At 40.7% G+C, this 22,788-nt stretch overlaps 1 protein-coding gene across 3 annotated transcripts in view; it reads right to left on the bottom strand.

Annotated features, from left to right (window-relative positions):
* Window positions 1-22,153, bottom strand: part of ATOSA (atos homolog A) — a 53,720-nt gene extending 31,567 nt beyond the window's left edge. The window contains exon 1 of one of the 3 annotated variants that reach the window (XM_074966318.1): window positions 21,076-22,153. In XM_074966318.1, the coding sequence (XP_074822419.1) occupies window positions 21,076-21,091 (16 nt within the window). In that variant the 5' untranslated portion in view covers window positions 21,092-22,153. Of the gene's footprint in view, window positions 1-4,884; window positions 5,029-20,915; window positions 21,035-21,075 lie in introns of those variants that run through there. The other 2 variants (XM_074966319.1, XM_074966317.1) reach the window with 2 other exon arrangements.
* Window positions 22,154-22,788: the final 635 nt, after the last annotated feature.

Raw genomic sequence — 22,788 nt, 5'->3', positions numbered from 1 at the left:
ATGGTCCAGAGGGGAAAGCACCACAACATCACAATAAGACTAGATAGCTTGATGCTTTCCATTGGTTCCAACAAGGAGGATACTGTACAGCTAAATGCTTTAAAGATGTCCAAGCACACTATTCAGATTTTTCTTGACACATATGCAGCAAGGCATCCACCACAGGAATCATATCTTGGTACATTTGAAGACTTGCTCTTTAATGTCCTTCAAGTCAACTGTGTATTGACCACCCCCTAGTCAACAGACACCTTCAGAGTTTCTTGACGTTCACTTTAAAAAAAAGTGATGTTGGCACTGATGCAGTACCAAGCCCACAGTTCTTTCCCAGCATTGTTATATTTGTCTGTTAGGGGCATTGTGTTACTTCACCAGGCACTTACTAAAGCTGCTGAGCTGCTTTCTCTCAACATACTTACAAGATAAAAATAGGGGGAGGGAAACAAGATGACAGTGCAGTAGCACTGTTTATAAAAACCTTTAAAAAAAACTGTTAAAAGGAAGTTCTTGAAAGGAGAAGAAAAGAGGACATTTGTGCTTCAGAGTGTCTGTCACCAAAAAAGGCAAGTTTTTTTTCTCCAATAGACCATTCATTAGAGAAAGGACACTAAGCAGACAGATAGTATTCAGGTTAAGTATGAGATAAGAGACTCAAATCCCTTGAGCAATACTGAGGCAGCCTTTGTGGCACAGTCAGAGGTAACAGTTTCTCAGAGAGTTCCTTCACTGAGAAGTTGTTAGAAAAGAACTAGCGACAAGAGGTACTGAAGTCACCAGGAGGAATGAATACAGAGAATTAACTAGGTCATAGGGAATTAGCTAGGTAGACCATGGACCCCATTGTTTGCTGCAATACCCATTTTCAGAGAAGAGAGCTACTTTCATCTTTCTGAATTCAACTTCCCTTCATCCAGGCTCCCCATCATCCCCCCACCACCAAAACCTTCTCTAGTGTTTCAACCTATTCCTAACTTGTTTCAGTCTGTAATTGATCTTGTGACATCCTTCTGGACAGGAGTCTTCTCAGAACAGACTTCACCCCAAAAAAATCCTCTCACTAGACACTCAGGTTATGTCTAGAATACAATTAAACACCCGCAGTTGACCCATGCCAACTTGGGCTCACAGAGCTCAGGCTAAGGGACTGTTTAACTGCGTTGTTGACATTTGTGCTTGGGCTGGAGTCTGGGTTCTAGGATCCTGCAAGTGGGGAAGGTCCCAGAGCCCAGGCTCCAGCCTGAATGTCTACACCCCAATTAAACAGCCCCTTAGCCCAAGTCCAAGTCAGCTGACACAGGCTAGCTGTGGATGTTTAACTGCACTGTAGACATACCTTCAGGCTACATTCAGCTTCAGTAAGTTTTATTTAAATATTTGTAGTTTACTCCATCCTGGGAAAACCACAGGCCAAGGATGTTGTAGGACATATTATTAGCCCATCAGGAATTGAGAAACCCATGAAAGAATAGATAGTGCGGTATCATGAAGCTCCTCAGGTAAATAATTTTTCCACTTCCCAAGGTTCCTTTCAAGCAGGCACCTACAAGGCCTGCTTTCAGTTTTGGTGGAGTAGAATTATGAATGATTCAGGACAAAATATACCAAATCTTTCTACTTTCGACAAATTGGCAAGGCCATGATTTTTTATTTGCCTTGGAAGCTTTAGTTATGAGAATGAAGGAAAAAGTGTCACACATCCCTAAAAATTGGGGGTGGGGGGGTGGAGCTTATTTTAAAATAAGCACGAGCGCCTGTTATAGAAGTATGAGTACACAGAACATGTCTTTTAACGGCTACAGAATAATAGAACTGTGTGTGTCACAGGGCATAATATAACTATTTTACAAGCTTCTATGATATACTGATTACATTTTAATTGGCATTTAAAATATTTTAGTATTCAAGAGGACTAAAATTACATAGGACCAAAAATTTCTACTGCTTAAACCAAATATGGGTTTTAAAGATTCTATTTTACCATATTTTCCTTATCCTAAGTTGTTATATATGTGCAAAACAGTGGATATTAGGTTAATAGGTGCCATTTTTAAATGCAGCGCATTTACAGAATGATTTTGAGTAGTTTTATATAATATAATAACTCTTACATGACAACATGATTTATGTATTATTGGGAAAAATTAAATTAAATTGGCTCTGCTTACCTGAGGGGTAGCCATTGTTTCCTGCCTTGGTTAAATTCATTTTTATTACATCTCAATAACCTGTCTAAGCCAAGTACTAACATTCCACTTGTAGTCGGTTTCCCAGTACTTTATCTTCCGTCCTCTTTTTCACTGTCAGCCACCCTCAATGGATAATGAGTTTTTGAAGTCAGGAAAATCTCATTTGAGTTTCTTTTTCTATGTACCGATGTCCCCTCCCCTAAATCCTCACTCAATTTAATCTATAATTTTATTTTTTTGTACATATATGATTTAATTTAAAAATGGTCAGGAGACAGAATTTTAAGGATATTAACAGCAAGCAGTATCTTTTTATATAGGGTTCTGTTATGCTACACACAGAATAAATTTGTGCAGTACTGTATTCACAAGATACAATAATAGTGTCTTGGGTAAATATTTGTAAAGAAAGATATTAGTCAGGTAAATTAAAAGGATGGCAAGGTTCACTGAGGCTTCTCTAATTTTCTCTACTACTCTTTCTTAGAACAATACTCCTCAGTGAATCACAATAGATATCCTTACACAAGCCACAAGATTACACCAGTGGGACTATTCCTTCTCATTCCTAAGCAGATGATAAACATTTAACTCAAAAAACTTGCTTAAAATCAGAGTTCTGGCCCTTTCTACATCATCATCAAGTCTGACATACAGAACAAGAATATATGTAATTAGGTAATCTTTATGCCATTGGCAATATTTTGGAGAATGTTTTACTACAGTGTTTTCATACTGTGGGTCGTGACCCAGTACTGAGTCATGGAATGTATGGCACTGGGTCGCAGCACCTCTGGTCAGCACTGCCGACCGCGCCGTTAAAAGTCCCGTCGGGGGTGCTGCCCCGCTAAGGCAGGCTAGTCCCTATCCGTTCAAACACCGTGCTGTGCCCCAGAAGTGGCCGGCAGCAGGTCCAGCTCCTAGGCGGGGTGGGGAGGGGGGTCCACGGGGCTCCATGTGCTGCCTCCGCTCTGAGCACCAGCTCCGCACTCCCATTGGCCAGGAAGCAGCCCATGGAAGCTGGGGGGTGCGGGGGGACAGTGCTTGCGCGCCTCCGCCTAGGAACCGGACCTGCTGCTGGCCGCTTCCAGGCGCAGCGCAGTCTGCGGTGCCAGGACAGAGAGGAAGCCTGACTTAGTACCCCCGCTACACCACTGACTGGGAGCCGCCCGAGGTAAGACCGTACCCCAACCCCACGCACCAATCCTCTACCCCAGCCATGGGCCCCCCCAAACCCGGATCCCCTTCCTGCACCTCAAACCCCTCATCCCCGGTCCCACCCCAGAGCCTGCACCTCCAACCCAGCCATGACCCCCTCCTGCACACCAACCCCCTGATCCAACCCAGAGCTCCCTCCCACAACCTGAACCCCTCATTCCCAGCCCCACCCTGCAGCCCTTACCTCACACCCCAACCTTCTGCCCCAGCCCTGAGCCCTTCCTACGCTCCAAAGTCTTCATCCCCAGCTCCACTGAGTCACGGGCATCAACAATTTTCTTCAACTGGCTCCCCAGAAAATTTTTTTTGAAAACCACTGTTTTACTACATACAGTGAAAGACACCAACATCCTCTATTCAGCACTTGAGCTAGATCAGTTATATTATTAAACAGTAGTTTAAACACATAGCATAGCTATAGCTGAACAGCCAATGATGACAAGCTATTACTTTGCCAAATATTAAAGTCTGCTTCTCTAATTGCCCACGTGGAGACTTATTTGCATAAACTTTATTTGCCTAGGGTAAGCAAATAATGACAAAAGACTGACAATACTGTGATGCACTCAACTAGTAGCACAAATGAAAGTACTGTAATCATTTCCCTGTGTTGTTAAAGGAACTTGACCTACATAAAAAAAACAGGACACAAAAGAAACACATTCTGCTAAGTCTTGTATTTTCACTCCAACTTAAAAAAACAGAGCAGTTACATATGGCTATAATAACTATACCAGGGCTATTAGTAGACATGGCATTATATCAGATGTCCACTTTAAAATGCCACAAGTAGTAATTTCCCCTTACTGCTCCTCAGAGATATATACGGTAAATTAATTTAAAAAAAACCCTCTCACCTTCATTTCTCTGGATGGATGTATCATTGGATCCATGTATAAAGTGAAAGGAGAACATATCTTCAGTAAAGTATATATTTAATATTTTTAAAAACAATATTTTGAAACTTTTAAGTTCAAAATTTAATTCTCGAGCTCATAACTTGGGAAGCAAAAATTTTAGTAAGCTAACTTTTGTCATCTTGTCAAATTTAGTACCAATGGAGTCTCTGAAAAAAGTTTAAACTCACTGAGAAACAAGTTTGAGCTAGAATAGGGAAAAATTTATTTGTTCCAGTCCCTCTCCTCAGCCCCATCTCACCATCTTTAAAACCTTATTGCATTAAAGGAGCACCACGGTGTCTGACAGGCCTTTCTTTCCTTTCTTGCATCCTGCCTGTCCCCAACCCTTTTTTTGTTCAGATCAACAATATAACCAAAATTGTATTTCTAGTATGATTTGAAGAAAAAGAACTACAAAAATGTTGAATGTAAATCATGTGAGTTTAATATTGTCAAGCTGACACTTAATCACAAGTGTATAAAAATTCTATGTCCCTTTGAAAGGAGAACCCACCTTCAAAAACATTTAGTCAAACTGGAAAAAAATTAAGCATTTAAAATTACTTCCTTCAATTACACACCTTCTCTGTGCAGCCCTTTGTTTCCACTGTAAACCATACTGGAATCCTTGTGTAAAGGAAGTTGCCTCCTAGGTGCAAATGGGCTACACTGGCAGTATCTGAGAGATCCAGATGTCTGCAGTGGTTAAAACAAAATGTTCAGCTCTGGGTGCATATTTAGCCTCTCTGTGGAAGACATTTTTTCACAAAGAAGGCAGAGTAAGAGTGCACATAGCAACAGCACTCACAGCTGATTGGGTGGAAGGCGTGCCTAAACCCTTTACTGCTCGTAAGGTCTACTACAGTTTCCTGTCTGCTTGGCAGCAGTATCATGTTTTCTTTTCTCCTCTTGTGAACTCAGCTGTGTTTGGCAAATGGAGAGGAAAGAACAGCAGAAAGACCAGTATGAAGTATTAGGAGTTACTAAAAATGGTACTAAAGTGCTATTAAAAATAAAAATACACAAACTGACCTATTTACACAGAGAGAGAGATGTCAGGGAATTCATTTGTTACACTGTATAAAGATTTCACAGTATAATAATTACATTTACACAGAGGAACACTTAGTGCAAGGAAATCATTCACAATTAAAAATAACCCTACCAAATAAGAATATCAATTGACAATAAGGACACATACTATATCACAGGTTTCAGAGTAGCAGCCGTGTTAGTCTGTATCCGCCAAAAGAAAAGGAGTACTTGTGGCACCTTAGAGACTAACAAATTTATTACTAACAGTAAACTAAATACTAGATAGGCAAATTTACAAAACCCTGGGAAAAAATGGGAAAAAAATATATACACACTGTACATAGAAAACCCCTGTGGTTTAGCCAAGTATATAGATGGACATTTTACCATGTGTATCAATTAACTATGTATTCAGAGTGTGTGTAAGAAAAGTTACCCATTTTCACATATTAACAGACCTTTGAGCCATTAGTGATGATGGAGGACAGAAACAATCCCAGAGTACTGGAAAATGGCAAATATAGCACTTATCTATAAAAAGAGGAATAAGGACAGCCCAGGGAATTATAGACCAGTCAGCTTAATTTCAGTACCCAGAAAGAAAATGGAGCAAATAATCAACAAATTGTGACCACAAGATAATAAAGTGATAAGTAACAGTCAACATGGATTTTTCAAAACAAAACAAACTAACATCCTCCTTTGATCGGGTAAAAAAGACTTACAGATAGGGGAGAAGCAGTATATGTGATACATCTCAACTTTAGTAAAGCTTTTGATACTAGCTCACGTGAGCTTCTCATAAACAAACTAGGGAAACATAGCCTAGACTAACCTCCTTTAAGGTGGGTGCACAACTGATTGGAAAAAACACACTCAGAGAGTAGTTATCAATGGTTCACAGTCTAGCTAGAATGGCATATCGAGTGATGTCCCTCAGGAATCTGTCTTGGGTCCAGTTCTATTCAATGTCTTTGTAAATAATGACATAGAGAGTACATTTATAAAGTGTGTTGATGATACCAAGCTGGGAGGGGCTGTAAGCACTCTGGAGGACAGGACTAGAATTCAACATGAGCTTGACAAACTGAAGAAATAGTCTGAAATCAATAGGATGAAATTCAGTAAGGACAAATGCAATGTACTACACTTACGAAGGAATAATCAACTGCACAAATACAAAATGGGAAATGACTGTTCAGGAAGGAGCACTGCAGAAAAGAATCTGGCATTTATAGTGGATCACAAACTAAATATGAGTCAACAATGGAATATTGTTGCTAAAAGAGTGAACATCATTCTGAGATGTATTAGCAGGAGTTTTGTGAGCAAGACGTGAGAAGTAATTCTTCCACTCTACTCAGCACTGATAATGCCTCAACCAGAGTACAGTGTCCAGTTCTGGGCACCACACTTTGGGAAAGATTGGATTTTCTCCAATTTGTCCATGAGGAGAACAACAAAAATGATTAAAAGTCTAGAAAACATGACCTATGAGAAAAGATTGTAAAAACTGGGTTTGTTTAGTTTAGAGAAGAGAAGACTGAGGGGGGACATGACAACAGTTTCAAGTAGGTAAAAGGTTGTTATAAAGAGCTGGGTGATAAACTGTTCTCCTTATCCACTGAGGACAGGACAAAGAGTAATGGGCTTGAATTGCAGCAAGGGAAATTTAGTTTAGACATTAGGAAAAACTTCCAAACTGTAAGGGTAGTTAAGCACTGGAACAAATTACCTAGGACAGTTGTAGATTCTCAGTCATTGGAGGTTTTTAGGAACAGGTTAGACAGACACCTGTCAGGGATGGTCTCTAGACACTGCTTAGTCCTCTCAGTGCATTGTACTACAGGGGATTGTACTAGTCCTTCATTTCTATGATCTATCTATCTACATAGTTACACATGCAAACAAGAGCATTTACCCACCTAATATATCCATGCACATGGCACAAAAGTTTTCTGTTTTTTTTTTTTGTTTTTTTTTTAATAACCAAGAGCATCTGTGTAAAATTCATAGTCTTACTGAAATTTGAAATGGAAAAGACTTGTAAAGTCTTCTAGGGCACATCCACATTGCAAAGGAAAACCTGGGGAACCAAGTGTCAGAGCCCAGATTAACTGACTCAGCCTCACTGATTTGGGGCTGTAAAGCTAAAAATAGCAGCATAGACTTCTCGGCGTGGACTGGAACCCAGGTTCTGAGACCCTCCCTGGATTTCAGAGCCTGGGCTCCAGCCCAAGCGTCTACACTGCTATTTTTAGCCCAGGAGCCCAGGCTCAGAGAACCCAAGTCAATTCACCCAGACTTGTTTTTCTTTGCAGTATAGACATCCCAAGTCTACATCCCAGCCAATGAAAACTTACTTCCTAAAACAGATTCTAGTTCTTTGTCTAGTCCAGTTTTAAAATGACTCAAGTGGAAGACAATTACAGTCTAACAGTTCTCACCATTAGAACACACACTGGGTGAGGAAATTTTTCATCCCATTATTCATTCTCATACCTCTTTGCGCTACTATAATTCTTAGATCTACTTGGTATTTACTTTCTTTAAAGACTTGCTGTCTTAGTAGCGATCTGGCCATACTATACATATTTTGATTTTTATCTTTCCTCACAGGTCAGTCTATTCAGCCCTTTAATCATTTGTTGCTCTTCTTATGAATCCAATTTGTTAAGATATTTCTAATGTTGCAGAGCTCAATAATGCATGCGGTAGTCTAGATGCAGTCTCAATAGCAACTTTGCTATGCTACTAAATTTTACCGTGTTGCAAAACAATTATGAAAAACTAAAATTAGCTGACATGATACTTGCCATGACTTAGTAGTCAATGTAGACCAGGCCACATTGTATGCATCATGTCTGCAACTGCACATCAGGCAACATACTTTAAAATGTGCCTTCTAACGCATCCAAAATATATCATCTCATAACAACACAACTACTGACACGTCTCAATGCCTGAACAGTATACCCAAACAAAAGAAGTACAATGATAGGAAGCCATGCTGAGCTTAGTGAATTTTAACCACTCAGCACAAGCATTTTCCAAAAAAAGAAAAAGACACACAAAAACTGAACATTATGGAACAATAATTGACGAATACCAACACAAGGCTATTAAAATGAAACTGAAACATTTAACCTTGAAGCGTTAGATTAATATTAGACTGCATTCAGTTTCCTCTTCCCTATTCTTTCCTTCATCAAGCTCCTTGCCCTCTACCTTTAATGACGAGGGGTTTGGGGTGCAGGACGGGGCTCCGGGCTGAGGCCAAGGGGTTTGGAGTGCAGGAGGGGGTGCAGGCTCTGGGGTGGGGCTGGAGTACAGAAGAGGGCTCCGGGCTGGGACAGGGGGTTGGGGTACTGGCGGGTGAGGACTCCGGCTGGGGGTGTGGGCTCTGGGGTGGAGCCAGGAATGAGGGTTTTGGGGTTCAGGAGAGGGGGTTGGGGTGAGCAGTGCAGGGTCTTCGTGGCACTTACCGTGGCTCCCAGGAAGTGGTCAGCACGTCCAGTCCCTAGGTGTATGGGCAGCCAGGGAGGCTCCATGTGCTGTCCTTGCGCTTGCAGGTGCCGGCCCACTGGTCACGGTTCCTAGCCAATGGGAGCTGCGGAGCTGGCACTTGGGGTGGGGGCAGCACACGTAGACTCCCAGGCCGCCCATGCACCTAGGGGTCGCAGGGACCTGGCAACCACTTCCGGGACCTGCAGGGAGCCTGCCTTAGCCCCGGGCCCCCACTGCACTGCGAACCAGACTTTTAATGGCCCACTCGGCACCACCAGGGTCCGTTTTTGACCAGGCGTTCCAGTCAAAAACCGGACACTTGGCAACCCTGGTGCTATTATAGTTCTTTAAGTGTAGACAAGCCCTTATTCTATTCTTGAATTATTGTAATCTGTCTTACCTCTACACTTCGGCAAAACCTCTCTCTACAAAGGTCATTAATGACCACTTCTTAGTCAGACTTCTCGGCCGCTGGCCTCCTTCAATTACTATATCGTATTTTGTTGACAGAAAATAAGTTTTATTAAATTATTTCCAGGTGAAATAAGTATGGTTTAATGCTGTACAAAAGATACATATGACGTAACAAGGCCTCATGAATAGAGTGTGTGTAAGCTTCTAAACAAAGCTCATTTCATGGCACAGCATGAGTCTTCAACAATTATACATTTTTTGCAGCGTTAGAACATAACAGTGGTTTTCAGATTACATTTTTAAAAACTCCAAACACCCCTAAAGGAATTAGAATTAAAGTTTCCTTTGAAACTACAGTCTTCGATATTCTTCCTACCTCTATGGTCCATCTGCAGTTGTTATATCTGAACATTCCAAGTACTGCATGAAAATAGTTATTACTGTAGTTATGGCAGCAACTGTTGTTTTTCACCCCTCTTTTCATACTCCTAACTTTCCAGATGTATTCCTTCTGGGCTTCAATTTTCCATGTTTGGTCTCTGTTCAATGATGAAATTTGAACAGAATCCCTTTGACCCTTTTTGAGCTATAAGTACTGAAATGGAGAGGCGAGGGAGAAACATTTTTCCTCTCAATGTAAAAAAAAAAAAAAAAAAAAAAAAAAACCCAAAAAACCAACCCAATCATGTTTTTATTGAAAAGTAACATCTGAAGTTTGAAACCTGGCATAATAATATCCTTAATAAAATCTGTGTACTTTATTAGGTTTGGGGGAAGAAAAGTGCAAATTAAAGTTAAAATCATTGCAGGGGCGGACAGGAAATTCACTCCTGAGCAGGCTCAGTAGGTCTCTGCTATTATTTTAGCAGAACAGTAATTAATCTTATCATCCTTTGTGATCTCACTACCCATTCTCTTTTCAGGCTGATCGGGATAGTCTAGTCCCTACTCAGTAACTACTGGTGTGAAATTCCCTTCCCCACAGTAAAATTCCTTTGGGGGGGGGAGGGAAGCCTTGCCATCAGACAACCCCATCAGAAAGACAAAGCAGAGACTTCGGGATGGGGTCGGGAAGTTCTCTTCAGTTGCGGCTGCATTTTGAAGTAAACGTACTGCTGCCCAGTTTACCCGACTTACAAAAAATGCTGAGACAAAACAACCAGGAGTTGACGTGGTGAAAACTAACCCTTTCCCCCTTGCCCACACATTTCACGTCTTCACTGGAAAAGTAACTCAAGTGTTTTCCCTAACATCCCTTCCATTCACACACAAAACCCTCTTGCCTGAGTTTAGTGGTGCTTTCAACCCAGGAGAACTGGCACAGTTGGTGGTCTGAGCTACAGCCTGGGTTCTACTTTCACTTGATCTGCCAGCATCTCCATTTTGCAGCAAGGATGCAAGCTAAACCACTCAAGTGCAAATAGTCCTCCAATGCCTTCCCACAATTCCCCTGTGTGTTTAAAATGACAGACAAGTTTTCCCACAATTCATTGGGAAAAATCAGAGTGTCTCAGCATAAAGAGCCACAGGATATGCCCCCAGAAGTCTAGCAACACACACAAGTGAGTGCAGTGCCAGTAAGGACCCAGTATCTTGGGTACGGCTTTGAAGTGTGGATGCTCACACCCAGGCCAAGCTGAGTGCCAATCACCCAAGTGAACTCTGCAGTGAAGATATATTCTGAGATGTGAACTTCAAAGCCTAAATGGGATCACTATGGTCCTAATCCTACTGCCACTGAACATAATGGCAAAATCCACTGACCTCAGTGGAAGCACATTAGGGCCTTAAATGACATTAAGTACAAACTATTAAAGAGATTATTTTTTAAAATACTATTGTAATATTAAAGCAGAATGGTTAATGCAATATTTCATGGAAGAATTTAAATATTTAAAAATCATTCTAAGGTCTAAAACATGCATGCCCCTTGCCGATCAAGTATTTACAGTAGGACTTCCGAAAGCATAGTAATAGAAATATAGATCTGTTGATGCCTCCAATCCACCATTAGATTTATCATTTGTATTATGATAGCCCCAAGAAGCTCCATCTGAGATTGGGACTCCATGAATGAAGTTTTGTACAAACAAACAGGCACATATAGTCCTTGCTATGAAGACCTTACAGTGAATTTATCAAACAGACAAAGGGTAGGAAGAAAAAATAGAGGCAGAGAGGGGTGAAGGAACTTGTTCAAGGCCACACAGCAAGTCAGTGGCAAAGCCAGGAACAGAAACCCAGGTCTCTTGATTCACAGCGTTATGCCCTATCCACTAGACCATGTTTCTATAGCTTTTTGATTTTCTAATATGAGTGAGTAAATCGTCTATGCTTTTCCTCACCAACCAACACATTCCAACTTTTCCTTATTCTTACCAGAAATTAGCAATCTTTGACTTTGATTTAAGGTGACTATAAATCTGAATCTTTTTTGCTATACTAATGGTATTAACTAGCGAGTCAAATTATATTTCTATAACTAGAAATATACCTAAATATCTTACCTCTTCCTCCTGTTCAAGTGTAACCCTAAGGTTTTCCCACCCCTCCTCTTGGACATTCTCACTGAAACTTAAAAAAAAAAATTGCACTATTAAATAGACAGTTACCAACAAATTAGTTAACATTGCTGTTAGGTCCCTAGCTTTTGTATGTCCTGATTTTAACAGTGCAGCATTAACTTTGCATTAATGCAGTTTTTCGCAGCTAGTATCACAAGCATATTAGGTTTAGGATGTTAGAACTCTAGAGAAATAACAAATTAGGAAACAGAGCACTGATTAGTAGTGCATACTATTTCTTCTTCATCCATGAGAGATTTCTTATGTGGCACAGAAAATCTTGAAAGAGTGCATGCTAGTAAAATATTCCAGAGCATGTGACCAAAAATATTATGCACCCAGTGGTACAGTTAAATAGTTCAGATGGAAACAGTGTTATGGAAACAAGCTCCATTATTTTGAATTTGTTCTTTTCAGAATCATTGCAGATAAAACTATACACACAATGATTTTGTATTTATTTGCAATGAGACTGTGATCATGTTCAGAACACAAATTAGGTTTCCCCCCAGTTTTGCTACCTGAAGTGCTTTACTCACCTCCCTGACTCCATACGTAGTTATTCTCTCTACATTCCCCAAGCCCTTCTTAGAAACAGCCCCTCTATTCACCATTATTACGGTTTCATTTTTTAGGTCTACATAATTTTAGAAGGCTCTCTGGCACAGTGCCCGACAGTTTTTGTTCTAAAATTGTTTAAAGCTGCTAACATTAAAAGTTAGGCCAATATTCATTGCTACAAAATCTACCATAACAAATTAAAACAAAAATCTATACATATAAACTATATGATGAGCAAAATTATAAGTGTCAGAATTTTGATTTGGTCAAAATAACTCGTATAATTAAATGAAAGTGGTTGGAGAACATTTGAGATGGTCATATCATTTAATTAAATTACTGTTTGTTTACAGGAAGCCTTTTAAAAAGTCTCTTTTAGAATTTTAGTACCAGCAAATTGTGTATATAATCCAAGTATGAGTGTACATTGTTTACTGTGTATAACTGCAGATATACCAAAGGAAGAATGAAAAGGCCAAAGGGGCGGGGGTGTGGATGTTATGAATGGAGAATTTTCAGTAACTAGAAATGAGATTGTACACACACACACAAAGCCCCATATTGCTTCATTTGCATTCACACAAATTGTTTATGTGCTTAATAGCCTATTTATGCATGAAGTCCGATTTACTTGAGAAATTACAAGTGCAAAAGTGACCATGAAACTGTATATGCACTTCTGAGACCACTACACTACATGTTTGAAGACTTAAGTTGGCCTTAATATATAAAAGCCCTTAAACACAAACAGTAAGTTATGTGAACAATGTAAAGCTAAGAAAGAACACTTTCTATCATACCTTAAAAGCTATTTCAAGTCATTGTTTTTCAAAATTTGAAAGACTTTAGCTAGTAGTTACTGCATCAGGATGGAGGAGATAGTTACTAAAAAGTTAATTGTAATGAAAGTATATTTTTCTATTGACTAATTATTGCACTGATAGATAGATGTGCAATGTGTGTTGATGGTGCAATTAGAGAATAAATCCATTTTCAGAACCCTTCTAACAGAGGTACTGAGGTAGTCCTTTCTCAAAACTACCAGAGAAACACAGTTGCCAGCGTGAAGTGCTGAAGGGACAAAGTCTTTCAACAAAGGTACTGTAGTAAAAAGTGACAACACAAAGTGACAATCAGGTGACACTATTCCTATTCCAGAGAATACTGCTGATTTTAGGAAGTGGAATTTTATTCTATAGTCTACTTTAAACTGAAGTCAATCAGCAAAAGTTGTAAGGCAAGTAATTTGCGCCTGGCAGTCACTCAGCTCGCGTAATGACTTAAATGTGACCTCTAAAATCAAGGACAGGATAGCAATGACTAAGATTCAATACATGTTGAACCCTAAGGATCTGACCTGGTGAAAAGTCCTACTTGACTTCAGTGAGTGCTGGATCAAGTCATAAGGGTCAAATCCACAGACCAGTGTACAGCTCAGTCCACATGACGGGGTTTCTGTAAGATCAAGTCTATACGAGAAACTTTTGCCAGGATAGTTAAATCATTTAGGGGTGACATTTTTTATATTGTCAAAAGCCCTAGCGTAGACACAGTTATACCAGAAAAAATATACATTTGCCAGCCTATTTTATAAGCTAGACTGGCAAAAGAACTCTTATACTGCAAAAGCTGCATCTACACTAGATTGGTCTGCAGGCATACCTAGTGTAGACTAGGCCAAACAGTGCAGGGGAAGACACTTTGATGTGGAGACTTATTGCCTTTACACCAGTCACTACACTTCCTCCAAAATGGGGGATGGGTTGGATAGCCAGAACCCATGTAGTTGCAGTTCCATCAGCCCCACCATCCCCATTACGGTGACCAGATGTCCCGATTTTATAGAGACAGTCCCGATTTTTGGGTCTTTTTCTTATATAGGCTCCTATTACCCCCCACCCCCGTCCCGATTTTTCACACTTGCTGTCTGGTCACCCTAATCTCCATGCTCTCTTCCAAGATAGCATGAGCTCAACTCCACCCCCCTAGACATATAAAGTGAAACCACACCAGAGCAGCTCTCTCCAGGGCTCTGGTGAAGGGGAAAATTCTAAATTCTTAAAAATTTCCACCTCACAGATGAAGTTATCAATTGCCTTTAGCAGTTTGCCTTTCAATACTATTAAAATTATTCAATTTTAGGCAATAAATGTTTTTATCTGTATTTCAACTATGAAAGTTTTCACAATAGGAAACATTTTAATTAAGTCCATTTATAAATCAATGTTTATAAATCAATGTTTTCCTCTTAAAAGTCTCATCATTAATACAAAGAAAACCATCATCTCATGGTTAAAATTTTACTTAAACCAAACTTTTGTAGTAATCTTTTACTACTAGAGTATACAGTCTTGTTTTGGCAGGAAGGGGGTGGATATTAAAGAGAAAAATCAAAGAAACCAGAACCCAACTCCTCAACAAAAAGGAAAAAGACCTTGATATCTAACACCACGTATGCATATGTATACTGCATACTACAAGAACAAATCTGTTTCCCCCACAGATTAAGGCTAGATGGCTTCATGCCTTATAAATGGAATTTCAGTTTAATATTCTGACTGCCCATCAATATGTTTTTCATCCGAATCATTTGGTTTTTAAGATTATTCTATAATAGTAATGTTAAGATTAGAAAAAGCACACCCATGCCTCCTCTCTCCAATCATCTTATCCCCATCCTCCCTGCATTCAACCATGGCACCAGAGCCACAACTGATCATTATCAGAATAATTTCTCCACTAAACAGGAATCAGCACCACCTTCAGTTCAATCTCCCCTTCCCTGCATTTACCTGTGGCACCTATAGCCAGAAGCATAATTGAAAGATATTTAGAATGATAGTTTCCTTATTAAACAGGAAGTAGCATCACCTCCACTTTTTGTTTATGTTGTCTACATAACTTGTATTATTCATTTTAAACTGAAAAATTTTAATCGGTCAGCTTCCAAAATGTAACAATATCAAAAATAAGTATTTAAGACACCATTTTATTGGGGGAGTAGATATTATAAAATTATGGGGTCTGTATTACAATGTTGTACGGGTAGGGCTCTTCGTTTTCAGTTTTTATTTTATTTAATTTTTCCCAGGAATTTATCAGTGTTTATTACCACAACAATAAAAACAGGTGAAAAATCAGTGCAAAAAACTATTAATTTTTTTCTGGGTAAATATCGGGGTTTATTTTGGTGGGTGGAAAGACAGGAGAAAAAAGTATTCAGTAGATTAATGCTTTGAATTCCATTTATCAATGTGGTTTGCTGCAGAACTAAAACAGAACTCAAAATATAATGCCACTTCTCAGTTTAAGAAAACAATATATCTCTAATCTCCAAATAAATGTTTTTATTTGAATAAACAGTTTACTTCTGTAGACTTAGAACTATTATCCTCTAAATATTTAGATTTAATAATTGGACAACACCAGTTTCAGCGCAAACACTCAACTTCATCCTTTTCTCCTGTTTTTGTTTGTTTAAAACTTTTGAATACTTCCTTGTGTTCTGAAATGTATTCTAATGCAGATTTCTGTTTTCTTCCCATTTTAGTGTGTCAAATCTTTAAACAGTTATCTGCTAACAGCTTGAAATGTGTATGTGGTGGGCATGAGATTTATCAGTACATTAAGATGTATACGCACTTCAGAGCTTGCATGCATGCCTGTTTTTTTGTTGTGTGTATCTTTTAGACTAATACATAGCCTTACTTCAACAGGCAGCTTTGCATATACACACAAATATATTATTGTAATACATATATCTCATGCAATGTATTGTATTTTCCTAATAAAACATACATATACACACACATCTGAATGATACAAAAGTAGGGTGAAAATCAGAAACAACTGAATAATACTTTGTAAAGCCCAGGAATTTTTCAGTAAAAAATCGCTTTAAACTGAAAATGAAGGGTCATATGTATGGGACACTAAAATGCAATTAATTACACATCTCTTTTTTTAAAAGGTCTGTTCATTACTTGATCTATTTGCTGTACTATTCACCGCTTGTTAAAATACTTGCAAGGAACCCTCTGTGAAGTTAGAAAAAAAGAAAAAAAAAGCCAAATTATGCCTGAAACAAAAGTATCCCCCTTAACAATGTCCCCTTAAAAAAAAAAATGCACTCAGTATCAGTTGGCCAGGGGAAGAAGTGCTCATGCAAACAGGCTCCCAAATGGAATTGGTTGGGAATTTTTCAGCGAAACTTTTCTCTTCAGAAAATGTCAATTAATTAAAACCGAAATAAATCTGTTTCAACAAAACTTTCTTCTGGAAAGGTTTCTCAGGTGCAGGATGGGATATCTGCTGTTCTGTTTTGTTTCTCCCCCTCACCTCCACAAATTTTTTTTCAAAAGGTCTCAGTTTCATTCTAATGTAAAATGAAAAATTCTAAAAGCTCAACATTTTTCACAACACTAAATTCTTGTTTTGTGGCCAGCACTACTCCCAACTTCCTGTAAATCCCGGTCTTCAACCCCTCTTCCTACAGCCCACTGGAAAATCTTTCATGTACAGCCTCAATGTGACAAGGCTGGCCAAATTTCTATGAAGGCTGAAGAAGTGGCTTTCCCCTCACTGATCACTGGAAAGAGACATAAGGGAGTCTCTCAACCCAACTGCTAGGAACAGACCACTCAGCACCTCCAATCTTGATTTCTCTGGAAAGGAGGAAGGAGAGAGGAGCATAATCTTCAGCCTGATGGTCTCCTCTTTTTTCGCTTCGATGACAGGACAGAAGCGAGTCAGCCAGGAAACCTTCCCCTTTCCCCTGAAGTAGGATGGTGTGGGAGGGAATTAACACTTAAAGGTGCAGATGATTCCTACCTAGAGAACTGACAGTCTAATTTGAGATGGTTCACAAATGAGCCACAAAAGAGTAACAAACACTGGAGAAGAAAGGGGTAAGGAAAGAGAAGGGTTAATACATTAATAAGACCAAACAGCAACTCAGTGTATATGTGCACATCTTGTTGGTACTTCGTTCCATGAAATTATATATAAAATAACTAGTTTATGGAATGCACTAGGCAGGTACCTATTGAGAGCAAAGAGGCCAAGCACCATCACTGCAAGAGAACAGTATATCTGTGCAAGCAAATTTCTGTACATAAGTCAGGACATTACACAGACAGTTTTGTCAACACTAGAATTTGTTTTCTCTTAAAATTGCACACTGTAGCTTCTGTGACTGGTAATGAAATCTGAGATTCTTACTTAATTACATGACTCCAGGAAAAACACCAAATATTGCAAGACTTGTGATAGAGATTTGGCAACAACATACCAAGTAATAATGCTAGTGCAGACATGGTACAGACACGTGGCTATCAATGCTTTAACTACCATGTCATCTAGACCTGCTGTAGGCAGGGTTAGGTGACAGGAGCTAAGGAGTCAGCTGCCTCCCTACATTAATGCTCCCAGTGGTGGAGCTCCAGTGAAGTTTAAGTGAAAAAGTCTAGTGAAGACCCAGCCAATGAGGGCTCACATTTAACTGTGATGAGGCTACATCCTTCCTTGCACTTCCAGATCTACAAACTGTTTCCCTAGCTTCCAAGATTGCTCCATGAGCTTGTCTTTTGGAGCTCTATACTCATGTTTTCCCAGCCACTTCCCTTGAAACTTTTCTTGTCTTTATCCTTTGCAATTTTCAAACTTCTCTCATTATAAGGCACACTGTGTATTTTAGATCTTCTATCCCATATAAACCTCTATCCCACATAAACCTTCCCCCTCAGAGTTACTGTCCTATAAAAACCCCACTGTTAGTAAGAGTGTGACATCAGAATTAGTTCCCCTCTTCTTACCTTCCCTGTCTGCCATTCCTCTCTACTGGTGACTCTGTAACTTGTCTATACTACAAATGCTTTGCCAGTATAGCTACAGCAGTACAGCTACACTGGCAAAGCCACCACGTAGGCACAGCATAAACCAACAGTCTTTCAGTCAGTATACCACCTCCCTGAATCACATTCATTATGCTGATACAAGCAGTCTTCTGTTGACATAGTTGTGTCTACTCTGGGGCATTTGCCAGCATAGCTATGTTGGCTAGGGGGTGTGGTTTTTTCACACCCTTGATGACATAGCTATGCTGACAAAACTTTGTCGTGTAGACCTGGTCTCTGTGAAAAGCTCATAATTAGGTACTGTGATAAAGGTATGTCAGACAATCATCCTCCTTCTTTCCCCCTCAAACATTTGTATCTTTCAATCCTTTTGGGTAAGTCTTAGTTAAGCATTACCTTAATTAAAAAAAAACCAAATCTTTTCTCCACTTGATTTTTGAAGGCATGTACATCTACAGAAAAAAATATCCAATTCAAATGACACCCCCCCACACACAAATTATCCAATTCAGAAATGCAGAAGTACAGTACATTTCTGTGCACAGATATGAAGGCTCAAACATACACTTTGAAAATACAGATTTCAAAATTTCTCAACAGTTAAACTGGAGTTATCAAAAATTATGCTAAATAAGTTTATTCCACATCTTTTAAATTTCCTTCTTTCCAATTAGCTATTGTGTGCTCATTATGGGTCTTTGTCCAACATGTTGGAGGTCTGTACCACAATTTAGGCCTTGGCAAACTGACAGCAATGCTTGTCTTGTGTCCTTCACGATTAATTTGCAACAAATGGAAGCAGGTGATTGCACACTTGACTGCTTGCTCTACTGTGGTGCAGCTGCTATGCAGAAGGCAGCACATGTAAACATTTGCATTATTCGTGCCTCTGTAAGAGCGTCTGTGGGCTGCATGTGGCATTTAGGCAGCACTTTCATAACCCCCTTTGTATATGGTATTACTCAAGTACATTAACAAACAGCACACAGTTAAGCTAGAGACATTCGTTTACTAAAATGGCTATTCACATTCTCTATTTGTTGTGAAAACAGCTATGACTGTTTTAAAAACCCCAACTTACCTTCATTTGCTGTTGATCTAAAAGCAGTTTAAACACATTACTGAACATTCTATACTGTCTGAAGATTCTCAGAGATAATTAAATGTAATCTCAATATACTAAATGCCAGTTTCCATGAAAAAAATCTTACCACTCTTGTTTCTCTACAAATCCACTCATCTCCACATCATACTGATTAAAAGACATTAACCATTCCACAAACATCTTAAAATACGAACTAGACAACTGCATTTTCCTATCTGTTATGAGTTACGAAAGCATAAACAAAGGTCAATTAGAGCTTTTAGAATAGTTTAAAACTGCAAATATTGACTCTCTGGTTTTATCTGATTATTTATTTTGAAGTTTTGAGTTCACCTTGGTGGTAGACAGCTTTCAAACTTCAGTCATGTGATCTGGAGTCTAAAGAGGCACACTACAAACAGCTTGCTTTGCAGCAGTCAGCTTTCAAAAAAAAAAAAATAATGCTCCTTTGCTTCTTAATAGCACCTACCTGTTTTAAAGTATAAACGTCTGTTTTTAAAAGCAATTGTTTTTAAACTTAATTTACACACAACTAATCAACCTGTGCTGTGCATTTTTAATATACAATTGCAGAATATGATGTCTACAAAGGATGTAACAGAGTGTGAGAAATAATAATAGGCATCTATGCAAGGTCCATATTAGCAATTGTATCATAAAAAGCTTAAGGGAAAGTAGTTATTGCACATGCATATTAATGTTTAACACCTCAATATCTAGACTATTTTAAAACACTTCTCAAATACCAAAAAAGTTATTCATATTACAGGCAAATAGAGATATATGGTTTTTAAAAACTAAAAAGCAGTTAGGTTAAACAAAAAACAGCAGCAGGAAAAACAGAAAAAAAGGAAAAGAAATGTATACAATCAGCTATGCAAGATTTTTTGAAAATTCTTTAGTATGACAAATAACAAAATTTGCTCCCAGACTGCTTATTGACTAAGTGAGGCAATTTTTTACAGCAATATACCCCTGATAATATGGTTCAGAAGAGAAGCCATGACATATTTTTAACTCTAGGGGCATCAGCAGCTGTTGTTCTACTGTATACAAGAGCTGAAGTGGTAGAAACAGATACATTGTCAGTGCACCTTATTTTGCCTATGGATTAGTCATAGAAAAATATGATCAATACCAGCAACAACCATTACACAGTAAGACTATTTCAACCTGCTGCTGTTTACCTGACTTCTTTACTAAAAAGAATCCCTTGTATCAAACCTAAATAAAAAGTCTTTAACAGTTATAGTTGTTTTAGATGTGTTTCTGGGCCGCACTTACCTGCATTTACATATACCTGACTTATGCCAGGATTGCCCTGACTGTATCTGTGACTGATTTCTTTGTTTAAAATGTTGCAATTGTATGATAATAGTCTGAATACAACTCTATTTGATGTTTAACTGATACTATCTCCCAGGGCAAAAGGCGTTTACCACAGTGAGTTTCTGCTTCCTTTCCCTGAGCTCTACTGGTAAAATTAATTAATCCATTCAAACAGAAGATTTTTTTTAAAAAACCCACTACAATATCCAATTCTGACTAATCAATTTCAGACTACACCTTACCTTATATTATACCCTTCTCAGTATTTCCTGGACTGAACCAAAGCAGCAGCTGTATTCTCTCCTTCCCCCTCAACCAGAATCAGTGATAATATAGGAAGGCCTTAAAAAACAGGCTGTTTCTAAAATTAGAAAAAAAATAAACTCTTAATAAATCATTTACCTCGTTCAGGCTTCATTTTCACTCCCAGTCTGTTTCTTCCCAGATCTCTGAAATGAGAAGACTAAGGTTTTTTGTCCTTCTTCTTTGGAAGACTCTCTGATGCTCTCTCTGGCTACTTGTATTTATTTTTGTGTAAAACAATAAAATAAGATAAAACCCAGCACTCCACTCCTTAGGGCTTACAAGATCCTGCTAATAGCAGCTAGGCCTCCTCCTTGCATTCATTGTGGTGGCAGCAGCTGTCTGCAGGGAAAAGCTAAACACAGCCCAGTCTCTCTCTCTCTGGAACTTGCCAATGTGTCCTTCCTTGACACAGCAGCGACTGAGCAGGTCTATTTATAACCTGCCGGGGTAAAATCCCACACCACTGCCACCTAAACTCACCCCCGCAGCAGAAAGAGCCTCTGAGTCACTGCGGCCACAGCCAATGTCAGCACAGGCTGCCTGGAGTCCACTCCTTTTTACCTGCTCCAGGAGGGGGAAGAAGCCAGACCCCTCCAACTGCCCTCCCCCTCCTCTACACAAACGCTCCTGGCGAGCAGCAACCCCTCAAACCATCGATCGCAGAAGGGGCAGAAAGAGGGGGCAGCCCCATCCCCGCGCCCTCTAGCGCAGTCACTGCCCCCTCACACAGCCAGGGCTGACCTGGATTTCAGACTCGTCTCTCACCCCCTCCGCTCATGAGTGACCCCGCTACGCCTGGCCCCTCTCCTGGCATACCGGGATGGGGGGCGGAGGGGAACTGTACCAGACCGCACAGCCGCGGTCCGCCCTACCAGCTCCCTGTCAGTGCCCCCCACCTGCCCGCGTCTGACAGGACTTGCGCAGCCCGCTCCGCCTGTCACACAGACACCCCCTCCCTCCAATCAACGCCCCCTGCGGGGCGGGCTAGCCCTGCACCGGCACCTGGCTAGCGCCGGGAGGGGCCGCATGCCCCACTCATCTCCCCCTCCGCGCCCGGCCACAGCCGCTGCTCGCCCGCCGTGCCCCGTGCCCCGCTCCCTCCCGGGTCCGAGCGGGATGTCACAGGGTCATCTCCCTGGCCGAGGGCGGGGAAGTGTGGGGCGGCGGCTGAGGGGAGCGGATACCTGACCCCCGCCCCAGTAGTGCCACGACACCCCCCCCCCCCCAGACACGGCACCGCCTCTGCCCTCCGCTCGCCCGCCTCACTTCTGCCTCCCCCCCGCCACGGCCCCCTCCTCTCCCTCTGGCTGCTGCCGCAGAGGGCTGTTTTCCATGGCTCTGCCTCCTGCCCGCCCTCCTGTGCGCGCTACTGACTAACTCTCCTCCTCGCCGCCTGGCACCGCTCTGCCTCCGGCCAAACGGGCCGCACGCAGCACATCCACCCCAGGCGTTGCCAAGCGCTGGAGCAGGGCTGGGGGCGTGGGCTCAGCTCAGCGGCTTCACCTAAGGCCAGAAGGGGGAAGAGAGGAGGGCCCCGGCGGGGACAAGCGTGTCCCCGTGGCCGGGCAGCGCTAGGACCCCTCTAAACCCCTCCCCGAATCCCCTCTGCCCGCTCATCCCCCTGCCTGCCTCACGCCCCCGGCTCTGTTTGCCCTGTCAAAACACTGCCAGGGTCACGTGTCCCAACAACAGCCAATCCCGTCTCGTCACTTCCTCTTTGGCCCCGAGCCCTGGAAGGAACTCAGTTGTTATAGCAACAAAGCCCAAGAACAACTGAGGCCTGATTGCTGCCTAAGGGTGACTCCTCTC

The sequence above is a fragment of the Natator depressus genome, chromosome 10, assembly GCF_965152275.1.
Source record: "Natator depressus isolate rNatDep1 chromosome 10, rNatDep2.hap1, whole genome shotgun sequence".
Taxonomy (NCBI): Eukaryota; Metazoa; Chordata; order Testudines; family Cheloniidae; genus Natator; species Natator depressus.
Note: the sequence above shows the minus strand (reverse complement) of the source record. Positions and strands in the feature narration are given on the sequence as shown.